Here is a 20,628-nt window from a genome sequence, read left to right as displayed (position 1 = left end):
ATATATATATATGATGGACAGTGTCACCTTGCTTACAACTGAATACACACAAAACCATGGCAACGGACCAGAAAATATTCACATTTAATCACATTATTTGCCAAATTAAGTTGATAATTAATTGATTAAATCAACTGATAATTATGATCACATCCACGTCAGCGTCCTGTGATGTTGCGTGTGTCCTTGTAAGGTTGAAAGATGAAATCCTGAGCCAGTTTCTTCCTCTTACACTGTCTTCACCTGCATACTTTCTGTATTCTGGAAGTCGATCTAACAGTGCACTGTGCAGAAGTAAGGCTGTATCTGCTGATGCATGGTGACTGAATTAAACAGCTGATGAACACGCTCGTGTCTTTTTGTTCTGCATTTCTTGCTTCCGGGAAGCCGCTCAAACTAAATATACAAATGCTGTCTATGTTTTCAGGCACATTTTCATTCAAACGCATCTTATCAAAATGTAAATTTTGTAAATCATTACAACCTTAGGCCGACACCAGGGGAGCGTCAGACAGGTTCTCTGTGCCAGAATAATACAGACAGACAACTCGCTGACGTCTTCAGTTTCCATCCACCTGACATGTACAATCAGGAGGAAACAGTCAGCAAACTGTCAGTGTGAGAGCAAGCCAAACGTGTCATGTGTCTCATGAATGATACAGCAGCTCTGGAGCCAGGTAGTGACAAAACGTAGAACTGAAATATGTTTATCAGACCTGTGACGTAGCAGTTTGGGATTTTACAAGTTTTAATCGTGTCGCCGTCCAAGCTGAAAAAAAGCAAAGTTCAGCAAACTTGAAGGAGTCTTTTTAATCCCTAAGTCGACCCACTGACACAAAAGTAAGAATGTTCACAGTGCAGCATTAAAACAACGTGACTGATATAAACTGTGTTTTTACCTCAGAGCTGTTATTCTGCGGAGCCGTCTCCTCTTGCTTCTCCTCGTGCCCGCCTGTCTTTTTGTTCTTACAGGAGCCTCCAGACTTACAGTTCCCACTGCAGCTCTTTTTCTCACCCTTGGCCAAAGCCTGAAGGCGGCTCATGAACTTGCCCTTCCAGGTTAGGAAGTCCGCCTGGACGCTGCCATGGCGGCTCTTCACCACGTTGCAGTCGCCCTCTCCCCTGGTCATGATCCGCTTGCCGCTCAGCATCCAAAGCCACTTGTCCACATTTTTGCCCACCTGGTCAAACAAAAGCAAAAGTGGGTTAAATCTAAACAATCTGTCTGATTGTAAGACATATTATTAGGCAGAGTTATCCTGGTGGAAGTTAATATTTCTTACTGTATTGTAGTGGCCAACATAGACAGAGTTGCCAAGCCCAAACACTGCATATCTGAGGCCTTTGAGGTACGTCTTCCCGTATCTGAAGTCAGTGGACGCCTCCTCCAACCACTTACAGAACCACTCAGCGCTTTCTGTGGGCTGTCCGTCAGTGTAGGTGGCCACAAGAAACACGCACACTGACTGGTTGGTGCACTGAACAGAGAACACAACAGGAGAAAGGAAAACATTAAACACAAAGAGAGGACACATTTTTAAATGTTGGTTTCTGGTCCAAGACTTTGTTTTTGGATACTCTGCACAACAATATTAAACACTGATGTTAATTTAGGTTTGAGGAACAAAATTATGTAATGACTGCAGAATGAAGACACCAAAAATAACCTTGAACAAGTTTTTGATATGCATGTTTTCAGAAATGATTACTCGTGGAAATTATGTGACACGACTGATTCTGCCAACTCGCCTACGAGACTAAAAATGGATCCAAAAGATGTCAGAAAATCTATCTAGATTAAATCTTAAGTATACATCCACGACCTCGAGTAAATAAACAGACAACTTTAACTTGTGCACACAAATATTATCTTCTTGACGGATGGATGATGTGCAGTGAGTCAGTTTGCAGAGGACTGGCAGCATCTAGGGAGCGACTGATGCCTGCGGTCATTTCTCTTCTGGAAATTTTCCGTCACTAAAAACTGGATGACTGTCCTGTTTAATAAATATCTGTTTTCTGTCCTGATGCGTATCAGCCAAACAAACTTCTATTCATCCCTCAGTGCACACTACCCAGCGCCTCAGGACACTGATGAAAATAATCCATCTTTCAGGATTTGTGGAGAACATTTGTCCTCTGTGACAGTAAAATAAAGAAGGAAAGGCTGAGCTGGAATATTACAGACCTGGAGGCTTACTGTTCTGTTATTATTGTCAAGCTTTCATAAAAAATAAAAATGATTTATTTCACTTTGATTCATTCTGCTCTAATTAAGCCTTGCCTTTAAGTACACATTACCAGGACTTATGTGCTTGAAGTTACATTTTAAAGATTTAATTAACACCCTAGAGCAACTCTTAGTGCAGCCTGTACAATATATTTATCATCTTAACAGAGCGGCAACGATTAATAGCCAAATTAATTAATATTTCAAACTCAAGAGTTACTCAGTGAGGAGCAGCGCTGACGCTGGCAGCGGTTTCGCTTCTTATTTATAGAAACTGACATTAAGTTGAGGACCATATGTCTCTGCTGTCTATTATTAATTGAGGAAAAAGCATCTTCTCTTTGGATGCGTCTCACCTCATCAGCAAGTTGATCATCTGGGTCGTAGTCTTTCATGTCAATCACCTCTGCTGGTAAACCCAGAGTCATCACCTCCTCCGACAGCTCTTTTGCAAAACCCTGAACAAATGAAGAGTCTCCGTTGATGCATAGATATGATATTATGCATTGTCTAGTCTTGGACTAGTCAATCATTATCACACAAACACACAAAGTTATGAAGCTTCAGCTGCACAAAATAGTTGTAAAGTTACACTGTTATGTTGCATTACACCCAACACACCCGGTATTTTGAACATGAGGGCACATTTAGGATATTGTGATTATATGGGAAGCACAAACTGAACAAAAAGGGAGTTCAAATTTATCTAAATTTTACTGATGTGTGTCCATGTCTCGCATACCTCCCTTAGTTGGCCTCTGATTCACTGAGGCTGACAATTATAAATTAGTAGTACAAGGACAGGAGAGACAGGCTAGGGGAGTATCATGTGGATATAAAATATATTATAGTGCTAATTTCTGAGCAGTAAACCAACTAAAAGAATGTTATGATGTTATCTGTATCAGTGGGGAGGTGTCCAAGACAGCCCCTTTTTGAAAAAATGTATAAGAACCAAAAGTTAGAGCTCCTCGAGGAGCCTTTTCTCTGTAACCCCTTTTTGTGTGTTGCACAAAAAAGTCTTTATATTTGTATGAAACATTTTTATTTCTCCTCTGTGTAATCAAAGATGTTATAAAAGGATTTATACTGGGGTTCAGATGTTTTAACTCATATAATGTGTGTTTCCTGTTTTTGGCATGTCTCGTGTACTTCCCTTATTTTGGACTGTGTTTTACTGAGGATGGCAGGGAGAGATGATTGTAGATCAGTAGTTCAAGGACAGGAGAGACAAGGACGTGAGAAACAGGCCTGAGAGCAGACTCATCAGTGAGGGAGGTGTCTGAGACAGCCCATTTTAAGAAAAATGTATAAGAACCAAAAGTTAGAGCTCCTCGAGGAGCCTTTTCTCTGTAACCCCTTTTTGTGTGTTGCACAAAAAGTCTTTATATTTGTATGAAACATTTTTATTTCTCCTCTGTGTTGTGGAGAAATTGCTGAAATTCAAAGATGTTATAAACATTTGGATTTATACTGGGGTTCAGATGTTTTAACTCATATAATGTGTGTTTCCTGTTTTTGCATGTCTCGTGTACTTCCCTTATTTGGACTGTGTTTTACTGAGGATGGCAGGGACAGATAATTGTAGATCAGTAGTTCAAGGACAAGGAGAGACAAGGACGTGAGAAACAGGCCTGAGAAGTGTCATTTTGATCCATAATGTTCATTGCTGAGCAGACTCATCAGTGAGGGAGGTGTCCGAGACAGCCCATTTTAAGAAAAATGTAGAAGAACCAAAAGTTAGAGCTCCTCGAGGAGCCTTTTCTCTGTAACCCCTTTTTGTGTGTTGCACTGTTAAACGCTCCTTCTTGTACAAGAATAATAAATTCAGCTTAAACTTTGATACTTTGAATCCAGTCCTACTTATTCAAGGGTTTTCCTTAAAAATTCTCGTAACAATGATGATGTACTATATCGAGCGAGCATGTGTAAGTTTCCAGTAAACGATCTCTGCACCTTTGCTGTTCCAGTTTGTGACCCGTAGAAGATTTTAACTCCTGACACGTGGACCACAGGATCCCTGTCATTGTTCTTCACAGCTTTGAAGACCAACGAGCCGACGTCCTTGGAGAAGCTTTTCTATAGAAAACAAAAACAAAACCCAGAGTTGGTCAGGTGGTCTTGAAGTTTCACTTTGACAAAGATCAGCTGATGAACGATGCACTCACCTTCTTCAGGGCCACCTTCAGGGAGAACCAGATGCCAAAGAGCAGAGCAGCAGCTGAGTACAGGTACAGCCTGTTGTGCCATAGGGACATGAAGAAGCTCCCACTGGGAGTGTTGACAGTGTGTGAGCCTGCAGAAGGTGAAGACATTAACCTGAGTGCTCTGTCTGCACACAGCATGAACAGCATGATCAGCTCAGGTCAGATAACCACTCTACGTGCAGTGCAACATGATTCATGGGCTGAAGCCAAACTCTGAGACACCTGCTGCAGGTGAGACTGACGACAATGCATGCTAACCACAAGCTAACAATGATATGCTAACGTTAGCTCAGACACTGACGTGGAGTTCGGGCTTCCGGTTCCGTCCAGAGTTCACCTGAGCTCACCTTTACTCTCCGAGGCAGACACGGGACCCGTGAGGAGCCACACGGCGACGAGGAGACTCAGCATCTCTGCAGCCTGAACACGAACACACACAGAGCTCTGCAGCTGCTGCTGCAACACACCATATTGTTTGGCCGCTGAGCATCATGGGAAGTGTAGTCCCACTGTGGCAGCTGCCACAAAAAGGTGAATACTTAAATACATGATAAAGTTTATTAAATGTTTCTGTACAAGCGTGCATATTAATACTAATACTGATACTGATATATATATATATATATATATATAATTTATTATTTATTATATATAAATTCAATTTATTTAATTTATTTATATAGATGTTCTTTATTATTTATAATTTATATTTATATATATACATTTATAATAAAAAATAAAATGTGTGTAATAAATTATTTACATCAATAAAATGTACGTAATAAAACTCATGTTTTTATTTATAAATTTATTTAAAAATAAATAAATATATTTTTTAAAATAAATAAAAAATTTTATTTTTATTTTTATTTATATATATTTATATATATTATTTATTCATTTAAATAAATAAAATGTATAACTAAATAAAATGTATTTATATACATACATTTTATTTATTTATAAATTATATATATATATATATAATATATAAATACATTTTATTATTATTATTTTTAAGTAAAAACATACATTAAACATACATTAGGATTAACCTATAACAAATATGTACAGAGAAATTAAAAATCCTTTGGTTACACAGGGCACAGGTATAAATATAAATACTTTTATATGAAGACTTTTTAAATGAAACTATGACTCCTCTTGACAAATAATAATACATCTCACGATAACTTCAGGTATCTTATTTATTATATATTATTTATACTTATTTTTTATAAATGCTTCATAAACTGAACAAACTGACTGAAGAAGAAGCGGAACTGTTGTTTGACGTCGAGGTTTCACACGGACCACTTCTGAGAGACATACCCGCAGCACACACACACCTACGACATCACATTGTTGTTGTTGTCACTTTGCACACACACACACAGACACAGACACACACATAAACAAACAAACAAACAAACACAAACAAACATGTCCATATTCACGCCGACGAACCAGATCCGGCTGACGAACGTGGCCGTGGTGCGCGTGAAGAAAGCCGGGAAGCGCTTTGAGATCGCGTGCTACAAAAACAAAGTGATGAGCTGGAGATCCGGCGCGTGAGTGACAGCACGCGCACTGTATGATTTCACACGTGGTTCATCATGCGTGAACATCCAGACGTGTTGTTGTTGTCCTGCAGGGAGAAAGACCTGGACGAGGTGCTGCAGACAAGCTCCGTGTTCGTCAACGTGTCCAAAGGACAGGTGGCCAAGAAGGACGACCTGAACAAAGCCTTTGGGACAGATGACCTGACAGAGATCTGCAAACAGGTAACAGGTGTGATGCACGCCGTGCCATCATTAAAGGTTATAATACTCATCTTCTGTCTGCTGTCTCCTGACAGATCCTCGCCAAAGGTGAGCTCCAGGTGTCAGACAAGGAGAGGCACTCTCAGCTGGAGACCATGTTCAGGGACATCGCGACTATCGTGGCAGAGAAGTGCGTAAACCCCGAGACCAAGAGGCCGTATACGGTCAACCTCATCGAGCGGGCGATGAAGGACATCCACTACTCCGTGAAGGCCGGCAAGAGCACCAAGCAGCAGGTGAGGAGACCCAGAGAAAAGGCTCCTCGAGGAGCTCTAACTCTAACCCATGAGGGCTTCCTGGACATAAGAGATAATAATTCCCTTTCACTATGTCTGGGTGTATGGTATTTGTGGTGTCATTTGTGTGCACACACACAAAAAGGGGTTACAGAGAAAAGGCTCCTCGAGGAGCTCTAACTCTAACCCATGAGGGCTTCCTGGACATAAGAGATAATAATTCACTTTGACTTAATTCTGGGTGTATGGTATTTGTGGCATCATCTGTGTGCACACACACAAAAAGGGGTTACAGAGAAAAGGCTCCTCGAGGAGCTCTAACTCTAACCCATGGGGGCTTCCTGGACATAAGAGATAATAATTCCCTTTCACTATTTCTGGGTGTATGGTATTTGTGGTGTCATTTGTGTGCACACACACAAAAAGGGGTTACAGAGAAAAGGCTCCTCGAGGAACTCTAACCCATGAGGGCTTACTGGACATAAGAGATAATAATTCCCCTTGACTATTTCTGGGTGTATGGTATTTGTGGCGTCATCTGTGTGCACACACACAAAAAGGGGTTACAGAGAAAAGGCTCCTCAAGGAGCTCTAACTCTAACCCATGAGGGCTTCCTGGACATAAGAGATAATAATTCCCCTTGACTTAATTCTGGGTGTATGGTGTTTGTGGCGTCATCTGTGTGCACACACACAAAAAGGGGTTACAGAGAAAAGGCTCCTCGAGGAGCTCTAACTCTAAGCCATGAGGGCTTCCTGGACATAAGAAATGATAATTCCCTTTCACTATTTCCAGGTGTATGGTATTTGTGGCGTCATCTGTGTGCACACACACAAAAAGGGGTTACAGAGAAAAGGCTCCTCGAGGAGCTTTAACAGTTGGTTCTTATACATTTTTTAAAAATGGGCTGTCTCGGACACCTCCCACCTGATACAGATAATATCATAACATTCCTTTTTGGTTTTCTGCTCAGTAATGAACATTATGGATCAAAATGACACTTCTCAGGCCTGTTTCTCACGTCCTTGTCTCTCCTGTCCTTGAACTACTGATGTCTCTCCCTGCCATCCTCAGCAAAACACAGTCCAAATAAGGGAAGTGCACGAGACACGAGAAACACCCCAGTATTAATCTTTATAACACAGACGGTCGGCGGTTCGATCCCCAGCTGCATGTCAAAGATACTGAACCCCAGATTGCTCCTGAAGTGTATGATGAATGTGTGTGAATGGGTGAAATAAGTGGGTCCCACCGGCACAAAAAAACATCTACGTAAACCTCAAAATCAAGGTTTTCTGATAAAGTGCGCCCCGTGTACTAATGCTGAGTCGTTACTGCAGCAGCCCGTGTTAGATTTCAGCCAGAGTCCCGTCTCTGCCGCCGTTTTCCTGTCCATCTCCAGCTGTCACTGTCATCACTTCGTCCTAAAATTACAATTTTAATGAGTTAACTTTGAAAAAATCATAGAGTATAATTTGAAGATTTAGTCAAATAGACGATGATAAAACATTCGCAGGGACGTCCAAAGGATATCTTATCCATCCTGGAGTGACTCTGCAGTTGTAGTTCCAGTTGGCAGTGATGCATTTAAACACAGCACTGTGTTGTATTGTTGTTTTCTTATTCAAGCTGTAAGGAGTCTTTGTCTCTAGTCTTGACTAACTGATCTCCGTCTTTGTTCTCAGGCTCTGGAAGTCATCCGGCAGCTGAAGGAGACCATGGAGATCCAGAGAGCCCACATGAGGCTGCGATTGGTGCTGCCAGCCAAGGAGGCCAAGAGGCTGAAGGAGAAGCTGAAGCCGCTCCTGCAGGTTGTGGAGAGTGAAGACTTTGATGAGGAGCTGGAAATGGTGAGCGACGTTAAGCTTGACATGACACAAACACAAATATGTTCCAGTCTGTGGATCTCTGATGACTTTTGTCTCTCCCCCCCAGGTGTGTCTGGTGGATCCCGGCTGCTTCAGGGAGATCGATGAACTGATCCGCTGCGAGACCAAAGGCCGAGGTTCTCTCGAAGTTCTCAGTCTGAAGGATGTGGAGGAGGGCGATGAGAAATTATAGTAACACAGCCAGTCAGGACTCTGCACCTTATCCACACTAACCCTCTTTGAAGAGACTATATTTACAAAGAGATTCATACTTCTGTTTCCCAGCCTCTGCGTTTATATGACTGCTATTATTTGCCAGATTTGCATGCTGGGTGGAATGTGTTTGGACAATAAGTTTGAGCATTTATATCTTATCTGAATAAACACCATATAACGTGCAGCTCAGTATAGAGTTCTGATTTATCCATCTTTATTATTTCAGATCGTCTCTGCCTTCCGTCAGACTTTGTGTGCCATGCAGTCATGCTCAACTTCACAGTTTTATGAATAATTCCTTTAACCCGTTAATGTATATTTTGTCATAATAAATGAGTTTGCTCTGTAGCAAATAAATATTTAACCAGATATTTTCTTTTCCGTGTATTCGCAGTCATTTTCCTCATAAACATGCATATTCCTGTTGTTACCCCTGTTGTACAGTGTTCTACAGCACAATCTAAAATTGCATTGATATTATCTTGATTTTTTTACCATGATTTATATTCTGTCACCGTGCAGTGCTCACAAGACGTTGGAAAACAAATAATTACATCTAATTACTGCTCAAGTGTTCAAACTTCACGTCATGCACGGCTTAAGTCCAAAAAACCTTTGTGAGCAAACATGTCTGAATCATGTGCAATGCTTTATTCCACAGTGTCCTTTTTGTGCAGAAGAATTCATCTCGGTTGTAAACATTTTTGCGACTCAACAACAAACAAACATGAAATTGCATTACTCTAATGTAAGGCAATGTATTTGTGCGATACAGTATTTTAGTTTTAAGATCAGTATTTACTCACTGAAGACACAATGTCTCAATGTCAGTTTAGTTTCAATAATTGCATCATGTAAAGCAAACTAGTGTATGAGTTTGCAGTAGTATTGAATTGGGAACAAGATACAGTATATACAGTGTGCAAGCTTCTATAGACACGCAAAACAAGATGCAAATTCAAAGTCCTACCCTTATCTCTATCATGAAACTATTTACATGACACGTCGCTGTGCTTCTACTTTCTATTGTTCATTCTTAATGAAGCCAGTGCATCGTTACTCGACAAGTGCAGCCAGAAGTTCTTGAAATCTATCCACAGTCATTTCACATGTTCATGATTTTCCAGTTTAATCACTCGCACTTAAATAGCACATCACATTCTGATCAGATAGGCTGTGACCTCCGCTCGTACTGGCTGTTTGTGAACGTAGTCCTGTTGATCCAGCTCAGCGGGTGGTGAGCGATGTCCTCTTGGTTTGGGGCTTCAGGCTGCTGCACCTGCCTCTCATAAGTGGGGCATCTGGTGGTGAGATACACCCCACCGACCAGCATCAGAGCAAAGGAGATCCAGCCGAGGTACAACGCAGGTCCCCAGTCTCTTCTCAGCAGCACAACGCCCTCCAGTGGCTGACTGGTGTGATGGCACGTCCAGGCAATGGGGATCAGCAGCAGGATCCCAGACAACACAAAGAGACTACCAGAAAAGACTTTGACCTGTCCACGCTGAGGTAACCACACTGCCCCCGCTGCTCCAATCACCGCAGCAAAGGCCCCGGCTCCGACTGCTGCCATGATGAGGGCTCTCCAAGTTCGAAAACTTCCAGATAGAGACATGAGAGACTGGTAGAAGGAGCAATGCAGGCTACCGTCGTGAGCCAAGTCCCAGTGATCCCATTCCAACCACACCCCATCCCAGTAGGCAGGCAGAGTGGCAGTGGTGCCGTCCAGGGTGCCGCTCACCGTCCAAAGAGCCAGGCAGAGCGTCAGAATGGCACAAAACCAACCTGTGACAGCCAGACCGAGGGCAGCGAGCTCCAGCTGCCGCTCCATGACTCTGGCCTGCCTGCTCCTCCTCTTCACCACAGGCCTAACCAGAAGCAGCTGGCTACAGAGGGTGGGGTGTTTATTTTAATGTGTGAGGCAGAGACAGTCTGCGTATGGGTGTGTGTGTGTGAGTAGGTGTGTGTGTCTGTTTTGCATGCTTGTTCAGATAGAGGGAAACCGGCTCTTTGGTATTTGTTGGGGAAAAAAAGGCACGGCAGGACTGCGGCTGGGTGGAGGAGGGAAATCCCTCTGTTTTCTCTGCCATGGTTTCAAAACAATCCCTTTCTCCCAGCTTCTGGGCGGAGGGAAAACAAAGATTCCACTGTGCTGTGATTCTTCAGTCACTGAGTCAGGTTTCAGAGAGAACTTGATTTAAAGAGCCACCAGCTCTCTCTCTCTCTCTCTCTTTCTCTCTGATATTTGGATTTGTGTTGAGCTGCAGGGTAGAAAACAGCAATGACACCTAATGTCTGCAGTGTTTATTTTCAATTCTAAGATCACAAACGTTCAGCATGGCAACTGGAAAATGATATATAAAACACGATGACATGACTAAAACATGATTAATGTCATTCTCTACTGGTTTAAAAAAAAAAAAAAAAAGCATGCACGTTCAGCTACAGGGGTACAGATCAGTTCTCTGACCGTCTCTGTGAAAGGAAGAGGCGACAGTCGTTCTTCATAAAACCATGTCGTGACTCATTTGCACTTTAAAAGTTGAGATGTCAGTTAATTTTAGCTGTGTGGGACATTTAGAAACATGTTTATAGAAACTTATCAGGATGTATTGCAAAGCAAACCTTTCGTATATATTTAAACATCTATGTTTGCTGTATATCTACTTCGTATATGGCCAATTATGTTATATCACACAGTTCGGTATTTATCCTAAACGATGATCGGTGTTCACTCCTCAGTCCATACTTCACACATAGTTCTTGATGGCGTAGCTGCTGTGTGTGGCTGTCCTGGCCAGTGTGTACCCACTGGAGGGTAGTCTGGGCCTCTGTGGTGGGCAGCTCGTGCACAGAATGGCTCCCCCACAGAACAGCAGCCCAGATGTCACAAAGCCTAAATATATGGCTGCTCCGAGCTCCCTCTTCAGCGCCTCAGGGACACGTGGGTTGTGGAAGTCGGTGATGATGGAGTTGGCCGTCCAGGAAACCGCAACTACAGTGGTGAGGGCTCCGAGGCAGAAGGTGGCCCCGGAGCTCACCACAAGCCGAGCCTTGATCCTCGGGTGGCTCAGGCAGTTGGTGCAGCGAGCTCCCAGGACAAAGATGAGAAATCCCAAACATCCCAGCACCAGGCTGATGCAGATGAGGCCACGTGCTGCCTGGAGGTCTGGTTCCAGGTCCAGCAGGGCATCATAGAGCTTACACTGCAGCTGCCCTGTGTACTCGCTGACACAGGTCATCCACAGACCCTCCCAGAACACCTGCATGACCACCAGATGGGTGCCGATGAACGCTGTCACCTTCCACATGGGCAGAGCGCAGATCAGGATGGTCCCAGCAACGCCTATCATGGACAGGCTGATACCCAGCACCTGCAGAGCCATGGGGCCACACCCTGAGAAACAGAGGGTGGAGAAGAACACAAACATTTATGGACAGATAAAAACAGACAGAGCTGAAGTGTTTCTCTGCATCAGACATGTTTTCAGTAAAGCTGAAGTGTAGTCATCAGAGAAGAATGTAGGGGCTTTACAGCTGTGGCAGCCCAGGGCCACTAGGTAGCAGTATATCACAAAAGACAAACACAATGACAAGATTTACACTTTGTGTCTTTGAACAGTGTCTGTGTTACAAACATGTCAGATTATTTGAAGGAAGTGGTTACAGTTACTTATAGTCCACATCATGTGACATCCAGGAAATGTCATGTTGGTTTCTATCCTGTATTTTTTTTAAATTCATGTTCGTGTGTTTAGGAGGATTAAAATCTTTCATTTCAAGATGTGTTATCACTCTTTTAGACTTGTACAAGTCTGTTAGATTTAAATATATATTTTATTTGTTTTCATTTATTTGAAAACAGCTAAACGGGGCAGTAATGACTGAGGTGGCGGTTTTATCACTTTAATTTCCTTTTGAGTAACAAATCCCATGAATCTTTTCAGTGTGAGAACTTTGAATGACATATTTTATGTGATGGAAATGATATAAAGACTAAACATAAGGTATTTCACTAGGATGGAATTAATTCATGTTAAACTGAAGCACATATATTAATGTAACATTAACACATAGGTGTCGAGCTTATTGATATTTTACGTCTATCTTTATACGTTTGTTGTGCTCAGAATACAGAAAGTCACTGTGGAGATAAGTGTTAAAGTAAACCACCGAGGAAGCAGAAACACATGGTGAAGAAATTTGTGGTTTAGCACATTTGACGCTCTCGTGACGCTGAGTAATCGGACCCTGCCTTCTCTCTGATCCACAGCCAGATAACATGAGAAAGCACTCAGCAGGTTGGCGTGACTGTGAACTAAGCAAAACATCCCTTCAAATCAAAACCATCTTTGAAAAAATCAAATGAAATCCAAATATTTGAGTTTCTCAGAGGAAAAAACAGTGACATCGTCTTCAGATAATCCCCTTTTTAATTACAGGAATGAGTATTTATGCAGCAAATGTTGACAGTGATGGGTGAAACTTTTCAAAGCAGGTCATTCTTTACTCAGCAGATCAGCCAACAGGATTTTAAGTCCCTGAGTCACCACGTTTGTTCCCTGGATAGTGATCTTTGGTACCTGACAAACAGGTTCTCTCTGTGTTTTGGTCTAACCACAGGCTCATATATATGAAATATATAAACAAGAAGCTTAAGAGAGAAAAAGCCTTACAATACAAAGGTCATTTATTGCGGAAAAATTAAATCACAAATATCAAAAGAACTGAAAGAAACAGACCACTTTCCCAAACATGTAAAATGCCCTATATACAATACCGAGAGTAACAATACGAATATTCAAAGATGTCAGACTTCATCTTCATACATCCAAAGTGCACGTTTCCTTCATTGTGGGTTGCCTGTGTTTAAGTCTTTTCTTGATATTTCACAGCAACAAGTTTCATCAACCAGACTTCTCTTCTCCCCTTTTAGAAGTCTCAAATATACGTCTTTGTTGGTGTAAAAGATTGGAGTGAATCCTCTTTGCTATTTCCTCCAGACTTGTTCAGGAGGTACTTCACAGAGGGGGTCTCATCCTCTTTGGGGGGACAGCTGGCACACAGAAGTGCTCCTCCGCAGACCAGCAGAGCCCCGGCGCCCCAGCCGACGTAAAGAGAAGCCCCCAGCTCTCTTTTCTGAGCGTCAACAAGCAGAGGATTGTAGAAGTCCCTGATGATAATGCTGGCAGTCCAGGAAACAGGGATAATGCAGAGTAATCCACTGATGATCAGGATCACACCAGCTACCACTGAAGCCTTCGCCTTGGTCCTCTTCTCTGGAATGAAGTTGGTGCACTTTCCACCAGCGAAAGCGACGAGGAGCCCTATGATGCCTGTGATGATGGAGACCACCACCAGGGCCCGGGCCCCCTGGAGGTCAGTACCCAGAGCCAGCATGGAGTCATACACCTTGCACTGCATCTGGCCTGTACTCTGGACCATGCAGCTCATCCAGATGCCCTCCCACATGACCTGAGATGTCACTATGTTGTTGCCAATAAAAGCGGTGACCCGCCACATGGGTGCACCGCAGACAACGATCACCCCGATCCAGCCGAAAAGAGCCAGGGCGCAGCCAGCCATCTGCATCCCCATGGAAGCCATCGTCCTCTGAGAGAAAAGTAACAGCTGACGAGGTGTTAATGTGCATCCGAAGCAGGAGAGAATGAAGAATAGGAGGCGTGATAACTAAGGTATTAGGGACACATTAGAGGCCCGGCCAAACAATACCAGTCGTGCAGGATTCTTTGTGTGCAGGCACAATGAAGGTTTTGGTTTCACATATTCTTCTGGATGAAGATGAGGATTGTGTTACACAAAGTTTTGTGTAAATGCGCCATGTAGAAAAATGTAGGCAGTCTGAGTGCAGAGTGGAGAGCAGAGAGTGTTTGAGCAACAGCACAGTATAGTTAATGTCAGGAAAGGTCACAAGTCTGCAAACAGTGAGAACTAAATGCATCCATTCAGCCATTCAATGCACAGCCTCAAGGCAAACAGTGATTTGTCTCTACGTGTACATACATACATGTATCTATGTGTGCACAATGGGTGTAAAATGAGTCTGAAATAAATCACAGCACATATTTAAAGAAGAAACTTACTGACTGAGGAACAAAATGCCAAAAGAATAAGGTCATTTCATTTCATTTACCTCCACAAGTATTGTAATTATTTTGATGCTGACACTTACTGTTGTGTAGAAGAGCATTTAAAAAAAATAAAGTGTTACTCTTAAAAAAATGTGATCAGGTCTAACAGATTTTAAAGAATAACATTGTATACACTGTGAAAGCAATAAAGGCTAATTGAATTACTCATTTCCTGAAATTAATTTTGAGTCATTACTTTATTATTGATGGGATAGATCGTAATGCATTTGTCCCACTCGGACATCAGTGACACACACAGTCATTCATACATAACAGGTTCAGGTAGTTTCTCTCCCTGATGGCAAAGGGCTGCTTAGGAATGCGAAACCAGGTAAATCAGACCAACACAACAGGGTGTGTTCACACCTGTGAAACACTCTGTACCGCTGCCCTGACATCATATTTCTGATGATGACATGCCTCATGATAGAAATCAACTACAAACAACTAAATCTAAAACTAGGTGAGAGACGACTTGAAAGGAAAAATGAACTGAAACAAGATTATGTAGTTCATTAAATAAAATAAGATTAAAAATATACAGCAAAAGTCTTTTCAAATGTTTTTATTTAGACTGGAATGTCCACATGACATGTGAGCCAGTTGCCTTCACAAAGCATTTATATATATATATATATATATGAATCTATAATCTATAATAACTGACCAACCAAAACTAAAAAACATGAAGTGAAAGCGTCAAATTACAATTGAAGATTAAATCGATGTTATGACGTCAGCGTTTCGTTGTCATTTCTTTGTCTGTGTAAGGTGTAGCTGTTCTTGGGCACATTGAATTTGTGACTTTAAGATCAAGAAACTGTTTTTTTGTGTTTTAAAGGACTTTAAGAGTGTTCACATCCCTATTGTGTGAGCAGAGTGAGACCCATAACCCGTATTATCCTTTCTGAACATTATTCTGTGTCTCCATAGAGCTGCATCATTGCCACACTGCTGCTCTGGTTGACATGTGGCTTCATTATTATCAGTTTAGGCACTGGAGATTACTTAAGTCAACCCTCTCATACACATACACCGTTCTGCTGCTTTGAACACTGATTAAATGTGCATCAACAGTGACATGAATTCAAGCAGAAGCAAATCTTTAAGAACTGAGGTGGTGTCAGAAACTCACAGCAAAGCAGGGTTACTCGAGAAAACAAAAATAGAGTCTGCTGTCCCTTTCAGAAGAATGAACCTCTCAGACTTAGGCCCGGCTGGTGGCTGTGGACCTGGCACCGGAGTACCTGACTGGATGCTCTGGACTGTCTTTAGGTGGGCAGGAAACTTTTCAAAGCAGGTCATTCTTTACTCAGCAGATCAGCCAACAGGATTTCAAGTCCCGACGCATCTTCATACATCCAAAGTGCATATTTCCTTCATTGTGGGTTGCCTGTGTTTGTGTCTTTTCTTGCTATTTCACAGCAACAAGTTTCAAAGCGGACAGTCATCAACCAGACAAGATTGGAGTAAATCCTCTTTGCTATTTCCTCCAGACTTGTTCAGGAGGTAATTCACAGAGGGGGTCTCATCCTCTTTGGGGGGGCAGCTGGCACATAGAAGTGCTCCTCCGGAGACCAGCAGAGCCCCGGTGCCCCAGCCGACGTAAAGAGAAGCCCCCAGCTTTCTTTTCTGAGCGACAACAAGCAGAGGATTGTAGAAGTCCCTGATGATAATGCTGGCAGTCCAGGAAACAGGGATAATGCAGAGTAATCCACTGATGATCAGGATCACACCAGCTACCACTGAAGCCTTCGCCTTGGTCCTCTTCTCTGGAATGAAGTTGGTGCACTTTCCACCAGCGAAAGCGACGAGGAGCCCTATGATGCCTGTGATGATGGAGACTACCACCAGAGCCCGGACCCCCTGGAGGGCAGAACCCAGATCCAGCATGGAGTCATACACCTTGCACTGCATCTGGCCTGTACTCTGGACCATGCAGCTCATCCAGATGCCCTCCCACCTAAACGGATATGTCTCTACAACAACATAGTGGCTAAGAAAAGCGGTGACCCGCCACATGGGTGCACCACAGACAACGATCACCCCGATCCAGCCGAAAAGAGCCAGGGCGCAGCCAGCCATCTGCATCCCCATGAAAGCCATCGTCCTCTGAGAGAAAAGTAACAGCTGACGAGGTGTTAAGGTGCATCCGAAGCAGGAGAGAATGAAGAATAAGAGGTGAGATAACTAAGGTATTAAGGACACATTAGAGGCCCGGCCAAACAATACCAGCCGTGCAGGATTCTTTGTGTGCAGGCACAATAAGGGTTTGGGTTTCACATATTCTTTTGGATGAAGATGAGGTGGGACAAACTAGACATTATTAAGTAAATAATATAGAAACACTGGTGATATCCCCACAGCTGTGGTCTTGACCAATCCTGAAATAATGTCCAGTGTCCTATATGTCAGAGACCGAGACGAGACCGAGTAAAAAAAGCCCAAGACGAGGCCAAGACCTTCAAAAAGTGGTCAAGACCAATCTCAAGTACTACAACAATCTAAGTAGAATCAAAAAAAGTGGAATTAAAATGCCCCCTCCACCTCAGTTAAACTGTCCCGGTGAGGGAAACGCTTCAGCTCTAGTTTCAGTCGAAACTAGTACCTGACAAACTAGTTGTTTTTTTTACAGAAACATAAGAAATCTTGGTAATTACCAATGTTGTTCATTTAGGGCAGCTGTGGCATAAACTTTACATTGGGTGGTGGTCTAATAAATTTGTTAAGCACTGTACCTATGTAGGCTATATACTGTCTGGTCTTGGTCTTGACCCTAATTCCATGACACGGTATTTGAATTTGATAGAGGATGTGTTATTTTGTGAACAACAAGGGGCAGTGTTTGACAGATAATGAGTCAAACACTGGAGGTCAGTGTATTTATGATTTATGATTGGTAAATAACTAAAACACAGTATGCATGATCAAGTATTTACTTTATAATATATAAAATCTCTCTTTAAAGTTCAGTCATCTCCCAAAATTTTGTCTGCTCACAGAAAAAGAGTATTTTACAGCTTGTTGTATATTTATTTTTGTTTTGTATTCTTTTCATAAAGGGTTAGGGTTGTGGCTTTTAGTTATTAATCATCTAAGACCCGTCGAGTATGGCAGAGCCACACCTTCTGGTTTCTTCCTGCAGCCTCCTTTTTCTCTCACGATGAAGCTGTTTTAATTTAACATGTTGTAAATAAAACACAATGATTCCAGGTTGATTTAAAAAAAAAAATCTTTATTTACAGTTTCAGACATTCAAGTTTGAACAATGAAATGATATGTAAAAGGGTACAAATGGATGAAAACAAAGGAAAAGTAATACAGATTCAATGAACACAAAGTCACACGTTCGATATGTATAATATGCATCTTTTTTTCACTCCCACTGATGAAACAAATCCTGAGGTGCTGTAACTCAACGTGAAAGTACCAAACCAAAAATCACTGATGCTTATTTGATCCAAGTCTTTTTTCAAGTCTATTGGCCTTCTCATTTGTCTCTTCTCTCCTCAGACGTAGTCCTTGGGTCCAGATGAACGGGCAGCTGAATACTTGGCAGAGTAGTTATCCTTGGGAGGGCAGTTGGCACAGAGGAATCCACCACCCAGGATGAGGAGGCCTGCGGCCCCCCAGCCGATGAAGACTGCAGCTCCAAGCTCCTTCTTCTGAGAGCCCATCATCAACGGGTTGTAGAAGTCATTTATGATGGTGTTTGCCGTCCAGCACACAGGGATGAGGCACATAACACCAGCGATGATGAAGAGCACACCAGACGCCACGCCGAATTTGGCTTTGGAGCCCTCATCCTCCACGCAGTTGATGCATTTACCCCCTGCGATGAACAAGAGGAGAGCCATGACGCCAACCCGGATGGAGGTGATGATGAGGGTGCGGGCAGCCTGGAGGTCACTTGACAGAGCGAGCACGGAGTCGTAAACCTTGCATTGCATCTGGCCTGTGCTCTGGACCACACAGCTCATCCATAAACCTTCCCAGAGTGCCTGCGCTGTCACAATGTTGGCTCCATTGATGGCTCCGACCTTCCACATAGGCAGGGAGCACACAATGATGGTCCCCAGGAAACCGATGATCGCCAGGGTAAAGCCCAGCATCTGTCGTACCATCGACACCATGATGAGGTCTTGTTTGAACCACTTGAAAAGAAGCTGAAGACTTGAAGGTTTCAAGTCAGCTCAGCTCAGCTCGGTTTGTAAGGCGAGCGAACACTGTTGTACATTTCCGTTGGTTATAGGGATGTGGCGAACACTGTGGCACTGGTTTTTTTTACACATCATGAAGGCGGACTCGGAAACACCCTCCCCCCCTTTTTAACAGTACTATGTTGATTTATTTTTATTTTTATTATAATTCATTATATATCATTTGTTTGTTTGTTTAGATTTCCTTAGTCTCAAAAAACTTCCTAATCTCACTGACTGTCATTCAGTGTGAATTGTGTGTGTAACCAAAGCCTGATATATATCTTATACCTCTGAGCCATAATTAGTTTATTATCCTTTCTGAAATTTCTTCTGTGTCTCCAAAGAGCTCCATTGTTGTACAAAAACTAAAAGAAACACATCAGTGAGACACATCGATGACATGTGGCTTTATTATAATGAGATCACTTGAGTAAACCCCCTCATACACATTCTGCTGCTTTAGACTAAATGTGCATCAACAGTGACATGAATTCAAGCAGAGGCAAATCTTTAAGAAGTGAGACACAACTTGTGGTGGTGTCAGAAACTCACAGCAAAGCAGGGTTACTCGAGGAAACAAAAATAAAGTCTGCTGTCCCTTTCAGAAGAATGAACCTCTCAGACTTAGGCCCGGCTGGTGGCTGTGGACATGGCACCGGAGTACCTGACTGGATGCTCTGGACTGTCTTTAGGTGGGCAGGGTCTGCAGAGGAGGCCACCACCCAGGATCAGAAGTGCAGCCGTGCCCCAGCCGATGTAAAGCGCAGCCCCCAGCTCTCTCCTCATGATGGGGTTGTAGAAATCCCTGATGATGGTGTTGGCAGACCAGCAGACGGGGATAAGGACGAGAACACCAGCACAAATGAAGATGATTCCAGCAGCAATGGCCACCTTGGCTTTGGTTCTTGCATTCTCCACAAAGTTGGTGCACTTGCATCCCGCAATGCCCAGAAGGACCCCAAAGGCAGCAACGATGATGGCGATGACCACAAGAGCTCTGGCAGCCTGAAGGTCCTGAGGTAGAGCCAGCAGAGAATCATAGATCTTGCACTGCATCTGGCCTGTGCTCTGGACCACACAGTGCATCCATAAACCTTCCCAGAGTGCCTGCACTGTCACAATGTTGGATCCATTGAAGGCTGTGACCTTCCACATAGACAGGGCGCACACGATGATGGTCCCCAGGAAACCGATGACCGCCAGGGCAAAGCCCAGCATCTGACATCCCTTCAACACCATGATGAGGTCTTGTTTGAACCACTTGAAAAGAAGCTGAAGACTTGAAGGTTTCAGAAGCAGCTCAGCTCAGCTCGGGTTGTAAAGTCGAGCGAACACTGTGGCACATTTCCGTTGGTTTATCAGGATGTGGCGCATTTTTTTTCACACATCATGAAGGCGGACTCGGAAATACCCTCCCCCCCTTTTTAACAGTACTATGTAGATTTTTTTTTTTTAAATTAGAATTTTTATAATTTGTTTGTTTGTTTAGATTTCCTTAGCCTAAAAAAACTTCATAATCTCACTGACTGTCATTCAGTGTGATAAAAAACAAACAAAAACAAACAAATCCTGAAATGAAAAGCTAATTTTTGACCTTTATGATATTCTGTGTTTTTTCCTTTCATTAACGAATCCTATGAAAAGAGCAAAACTATGGATTCATCCTAGTAACAAGAACTGTGTGTGTACCCAA

General features: G+C 42.8%; 8 protein-coding genes across 10 annotated transcripts in view; 1 reads left to right on the top strand and 7 right to left on the bottom strand.

Annotated features, from left to right (window-relative positions):
- Positions 1 to 4,944, bottom strand: part of tyw1 (tRNA-yW synthesizing protein 1 homolog (S. cerevisiae)) — a 46,470-nt gene extending 41,526 nt beyond the window's left edge. The window contains exons 1-6 of the mRNA XM_010749932.3: positions 4,785 to 4,944; positions 4,399 to 4,526; positions 4,187 to 4,309; positions 2,587 to 2,688; positions 1,284 to 1,478; positions 900 to 1,181 (exon numbers count right to left, since the gene is read on the bottom strand). Coding sequence (XP_010748234.2) covers positions 900 to 1,181; positions 1,284 to 1,478; positions 2,587 to 2,688; positions 4,187 to 4,309; positions 4,399 to 4,526; positions 4,785 to 4,848 — 894 coding nt within the window. The 5' untranslated portion in view covers positions 4,849 to 4,944. The remainder of the gene's footprint in view (positions 1 to 899; positions 1,182 to 1,283; positions 1,479 to 2,586; positions 2,689 to 4,186; positions 4,310 to 4,398; positions 4,527 to 4,784) is intronic.
- Positions 4,945 to 5,723: 779 nt separating this feature from the next.
- On the top strand, positions 5,724 to 8,950 carry sbds (SBDS ribosome maturation factor). The gene is made up of 5 exons (XM_019272962.2): positions 5,724 to 6,008; positions 6,092 to 6,221; positions 6,296 to 6,496; positions 8,183 to 8,347; positions 8,433 to 8,950. The coding sequence occupies exons 1-5, from the start codon at positions 5,881 to 5,883 to the stop codon at positions 8,556 to 8,558; spliced, it is 750 nt and encodes a 249-aa protein (XP_019128507.1). The 5' UTR covers positions 5,724 to 5,880; the 3' UTR covers positions 8,559 to 8,950.
- A 261-nt stretch (positions 8,951 to 9,211) lies between these two features.
- On the bottom strand, positions 9,212 to 10,433 carry LOC104934294 (claudin-3). Its single transcript, XM_010749930.3, has one exon. The coding sequence runs from the start codon at positions 10,410 to 10,412 to the stop codon at positions 9,747 to 9,749; it is 666 nt and encodes a 221-aa protein (XP_010748232.2). The 5' UTR covers positions 10,413 to 10,433; the 3' UTR covers positions 9,212 to 9,746.
- An 872-nt stretch (positions 10,434 to 11,305) lies between these two features.
- Positions 11,306 to 20,628, bottom strand: part of cldnj (claudin j) — a 38,416-nt gene continuing 29,093 nt past the window's right edge. For both annotated transcript variants that reach the window (XM_019272964.2, XM_027279986.1), the window contains one exon: positions 11,306 to 11,978. In XM_019272964.2, coding sequence (XP_019128509.1) covers positions 11,332 to 11,967 — 636 coding nt within the window. In that variant the 5' untranslated portion in view covers positions 11,968 to 11,978 and the 3' untranslated portion in view covers positions 11,306 to 11,331. The remainder of the gene's footprint in view (positions 11,979 to 20,628) is intronic.
- Positions 13,000 to 14,244, bottom strand: LOC109141674 (claudin-4). The gene has a single exon (XM_019272967.2). It carries the CDS (start codon positions 14,186 to 14,188, stop codon positions 13,523 to 13,525), a length of 666 nt encoding a protein of 221 aa, XP_019128512.1. The 5' UTR covers positions 14,189 to 14,244; the 3' UTR covers positions 13,000 to 13,522.
- LOC109141678 (claudin-4) lies at positions 15,856 to 16,884 on the bottom strand. 2 transcript variants are annotated; one of them, XM_019272975.2, is made up of 2 exons: positions 16,284 to 16,884; positions 15,856 to 16,020 (listed from the first exon to the last, which is right to left on the bottom strand). In XM_019272975.2, exons 1-2 carry the CDS (start codon positions 16,837 to 16,839, stop codon positions 15,941 to 15,943), a joined length of 636 nt encoding a protein of 211 aa, XP_019128520.1. In that variant the 5' UTR covers positions 16,840 to 16,884; the 3' UTR covers positions 15,856 to 15,940. The 2 variants fall into 2 exon arrangements, with proteins under 2 accessions (XP_019128520.1, XP_019128519.1); XM_019272974.2 differs by having other exon boundaries at positions 15,862 to 15,991; positions 16,252 to 16,884.
- Positions 18,235 to 18,881, bottom strand: LOC109141340 (claudin-4). Its single transcript, XM_019271416.1, has one exon. It carries the CDS (start codon positions 18,864 to 18,866, stop codon positions 18,243 to 18,245), a length of 624 nt encoding a protein of 207 aa, XP_019126961.1. The 5' UTR covers positions 18,867 to 18,881; the 3' UTR covers positions 18,235 to 18,242.
- Positions 19,328 to 20,392, bottom strand: LOC109141342 (claudin-4). Its single transcript, XM_019271420.2, has one exon. The coding sequence runs from the start codon at positions 20,172 to 20,174 to the stop codon at positions 19,560 to 19,562; it is 615 nt and encodes a 204-aa protein (XP_019126965.1). The 5' UTR covers positions 20,175 to 20,392; the 3' UTR covers positions 19,328 to 19,559.

The sequence above is a fragment of the Larimichthys crocea genome, chromosome VII, assembly GCF_000972845.2.
Source record: "Larimichthys crocea isolate SSNF chromosome VII, L_crocea_2.0, whole genome shotgun sequence".
In the NCBI taxonomy this organism is placed as follows: domain Eukaryota; kingdom Metazoa; phylum Chordata; class Actinopteri; family Sciaenidae; genus Larimichthys; species Larimichthys crocea.
The sequence above is the reverse complement of the archived record's forward strand: the minus strand, read 5'-3'. Positions and strand labels throughout refer to the sequence as shown.

Bases quoted from the DNA above. Each gene is read 5' to 3' on its own strand.
- sbds (XM_019272962.2), top strand. From the start codon at position 5,881: ATGTCCATATTCACGCCGACGAACCAGATCCGGCTGACGAACGTGGCC. The intron at 6,222-6,295 runs GTAACAGGTGTG...GTCTCCTGACAG, and splicing joins TGACAGAGATCTGCAAACAG to ATCCTCGCCAAAGGTGAGCT. The intron at 6,497-8,182 runs GTGAGGAGACCC...CTTTGTTCTCAG, and splicing joins GCAAGAGCACCAAGCAGCAG to GCTCTGGAAGTCATCCGGCA.
- LOC104934294 (XM_010749930.3), bottom strand. From the start codon at position 10,412: ATGGAGCGGCAGCTGGAGCTCGCTGCCCTCGGTCTGGCTGTCACAGGT.
- LOC109141674 (XM_019272967.2), bottom strand. From the start codon at position 14,188: ATGGCTTCCATGGGGATGCAGATGGCTGGCTGCGCCCTGGCTCTTTTC.
- LOC109141678 (XM_019272974.2), bottom strand. From the start codon at position 16,839: ATGGCTTTCATGGGGATGCAGATGGCTGGCTGCGCCCTGGCTCTTTTC. The intron at 15,992-16,251 runs GTGAATTACCTC...GACAGTCCAGAG, and splicing joins AAGAGGATGAGACCCCCTCT to CATCCAGTCAGGTACTCCGG.
- LOC109141340 (XM_019271416.1), bottom strand. From the start codon at position 18,866: ATGGTGTCGATGGTACGACAGATGCTGGGCTTTACCCTGGCGATCATC.
- LOC109141342 (XM_019271420.2), bottom strand. From the start codon at position 20,174: ATGGTGTTGAAGGGATGTCAGATGCTGGGCTTTGCCCTGGCGGTCATC.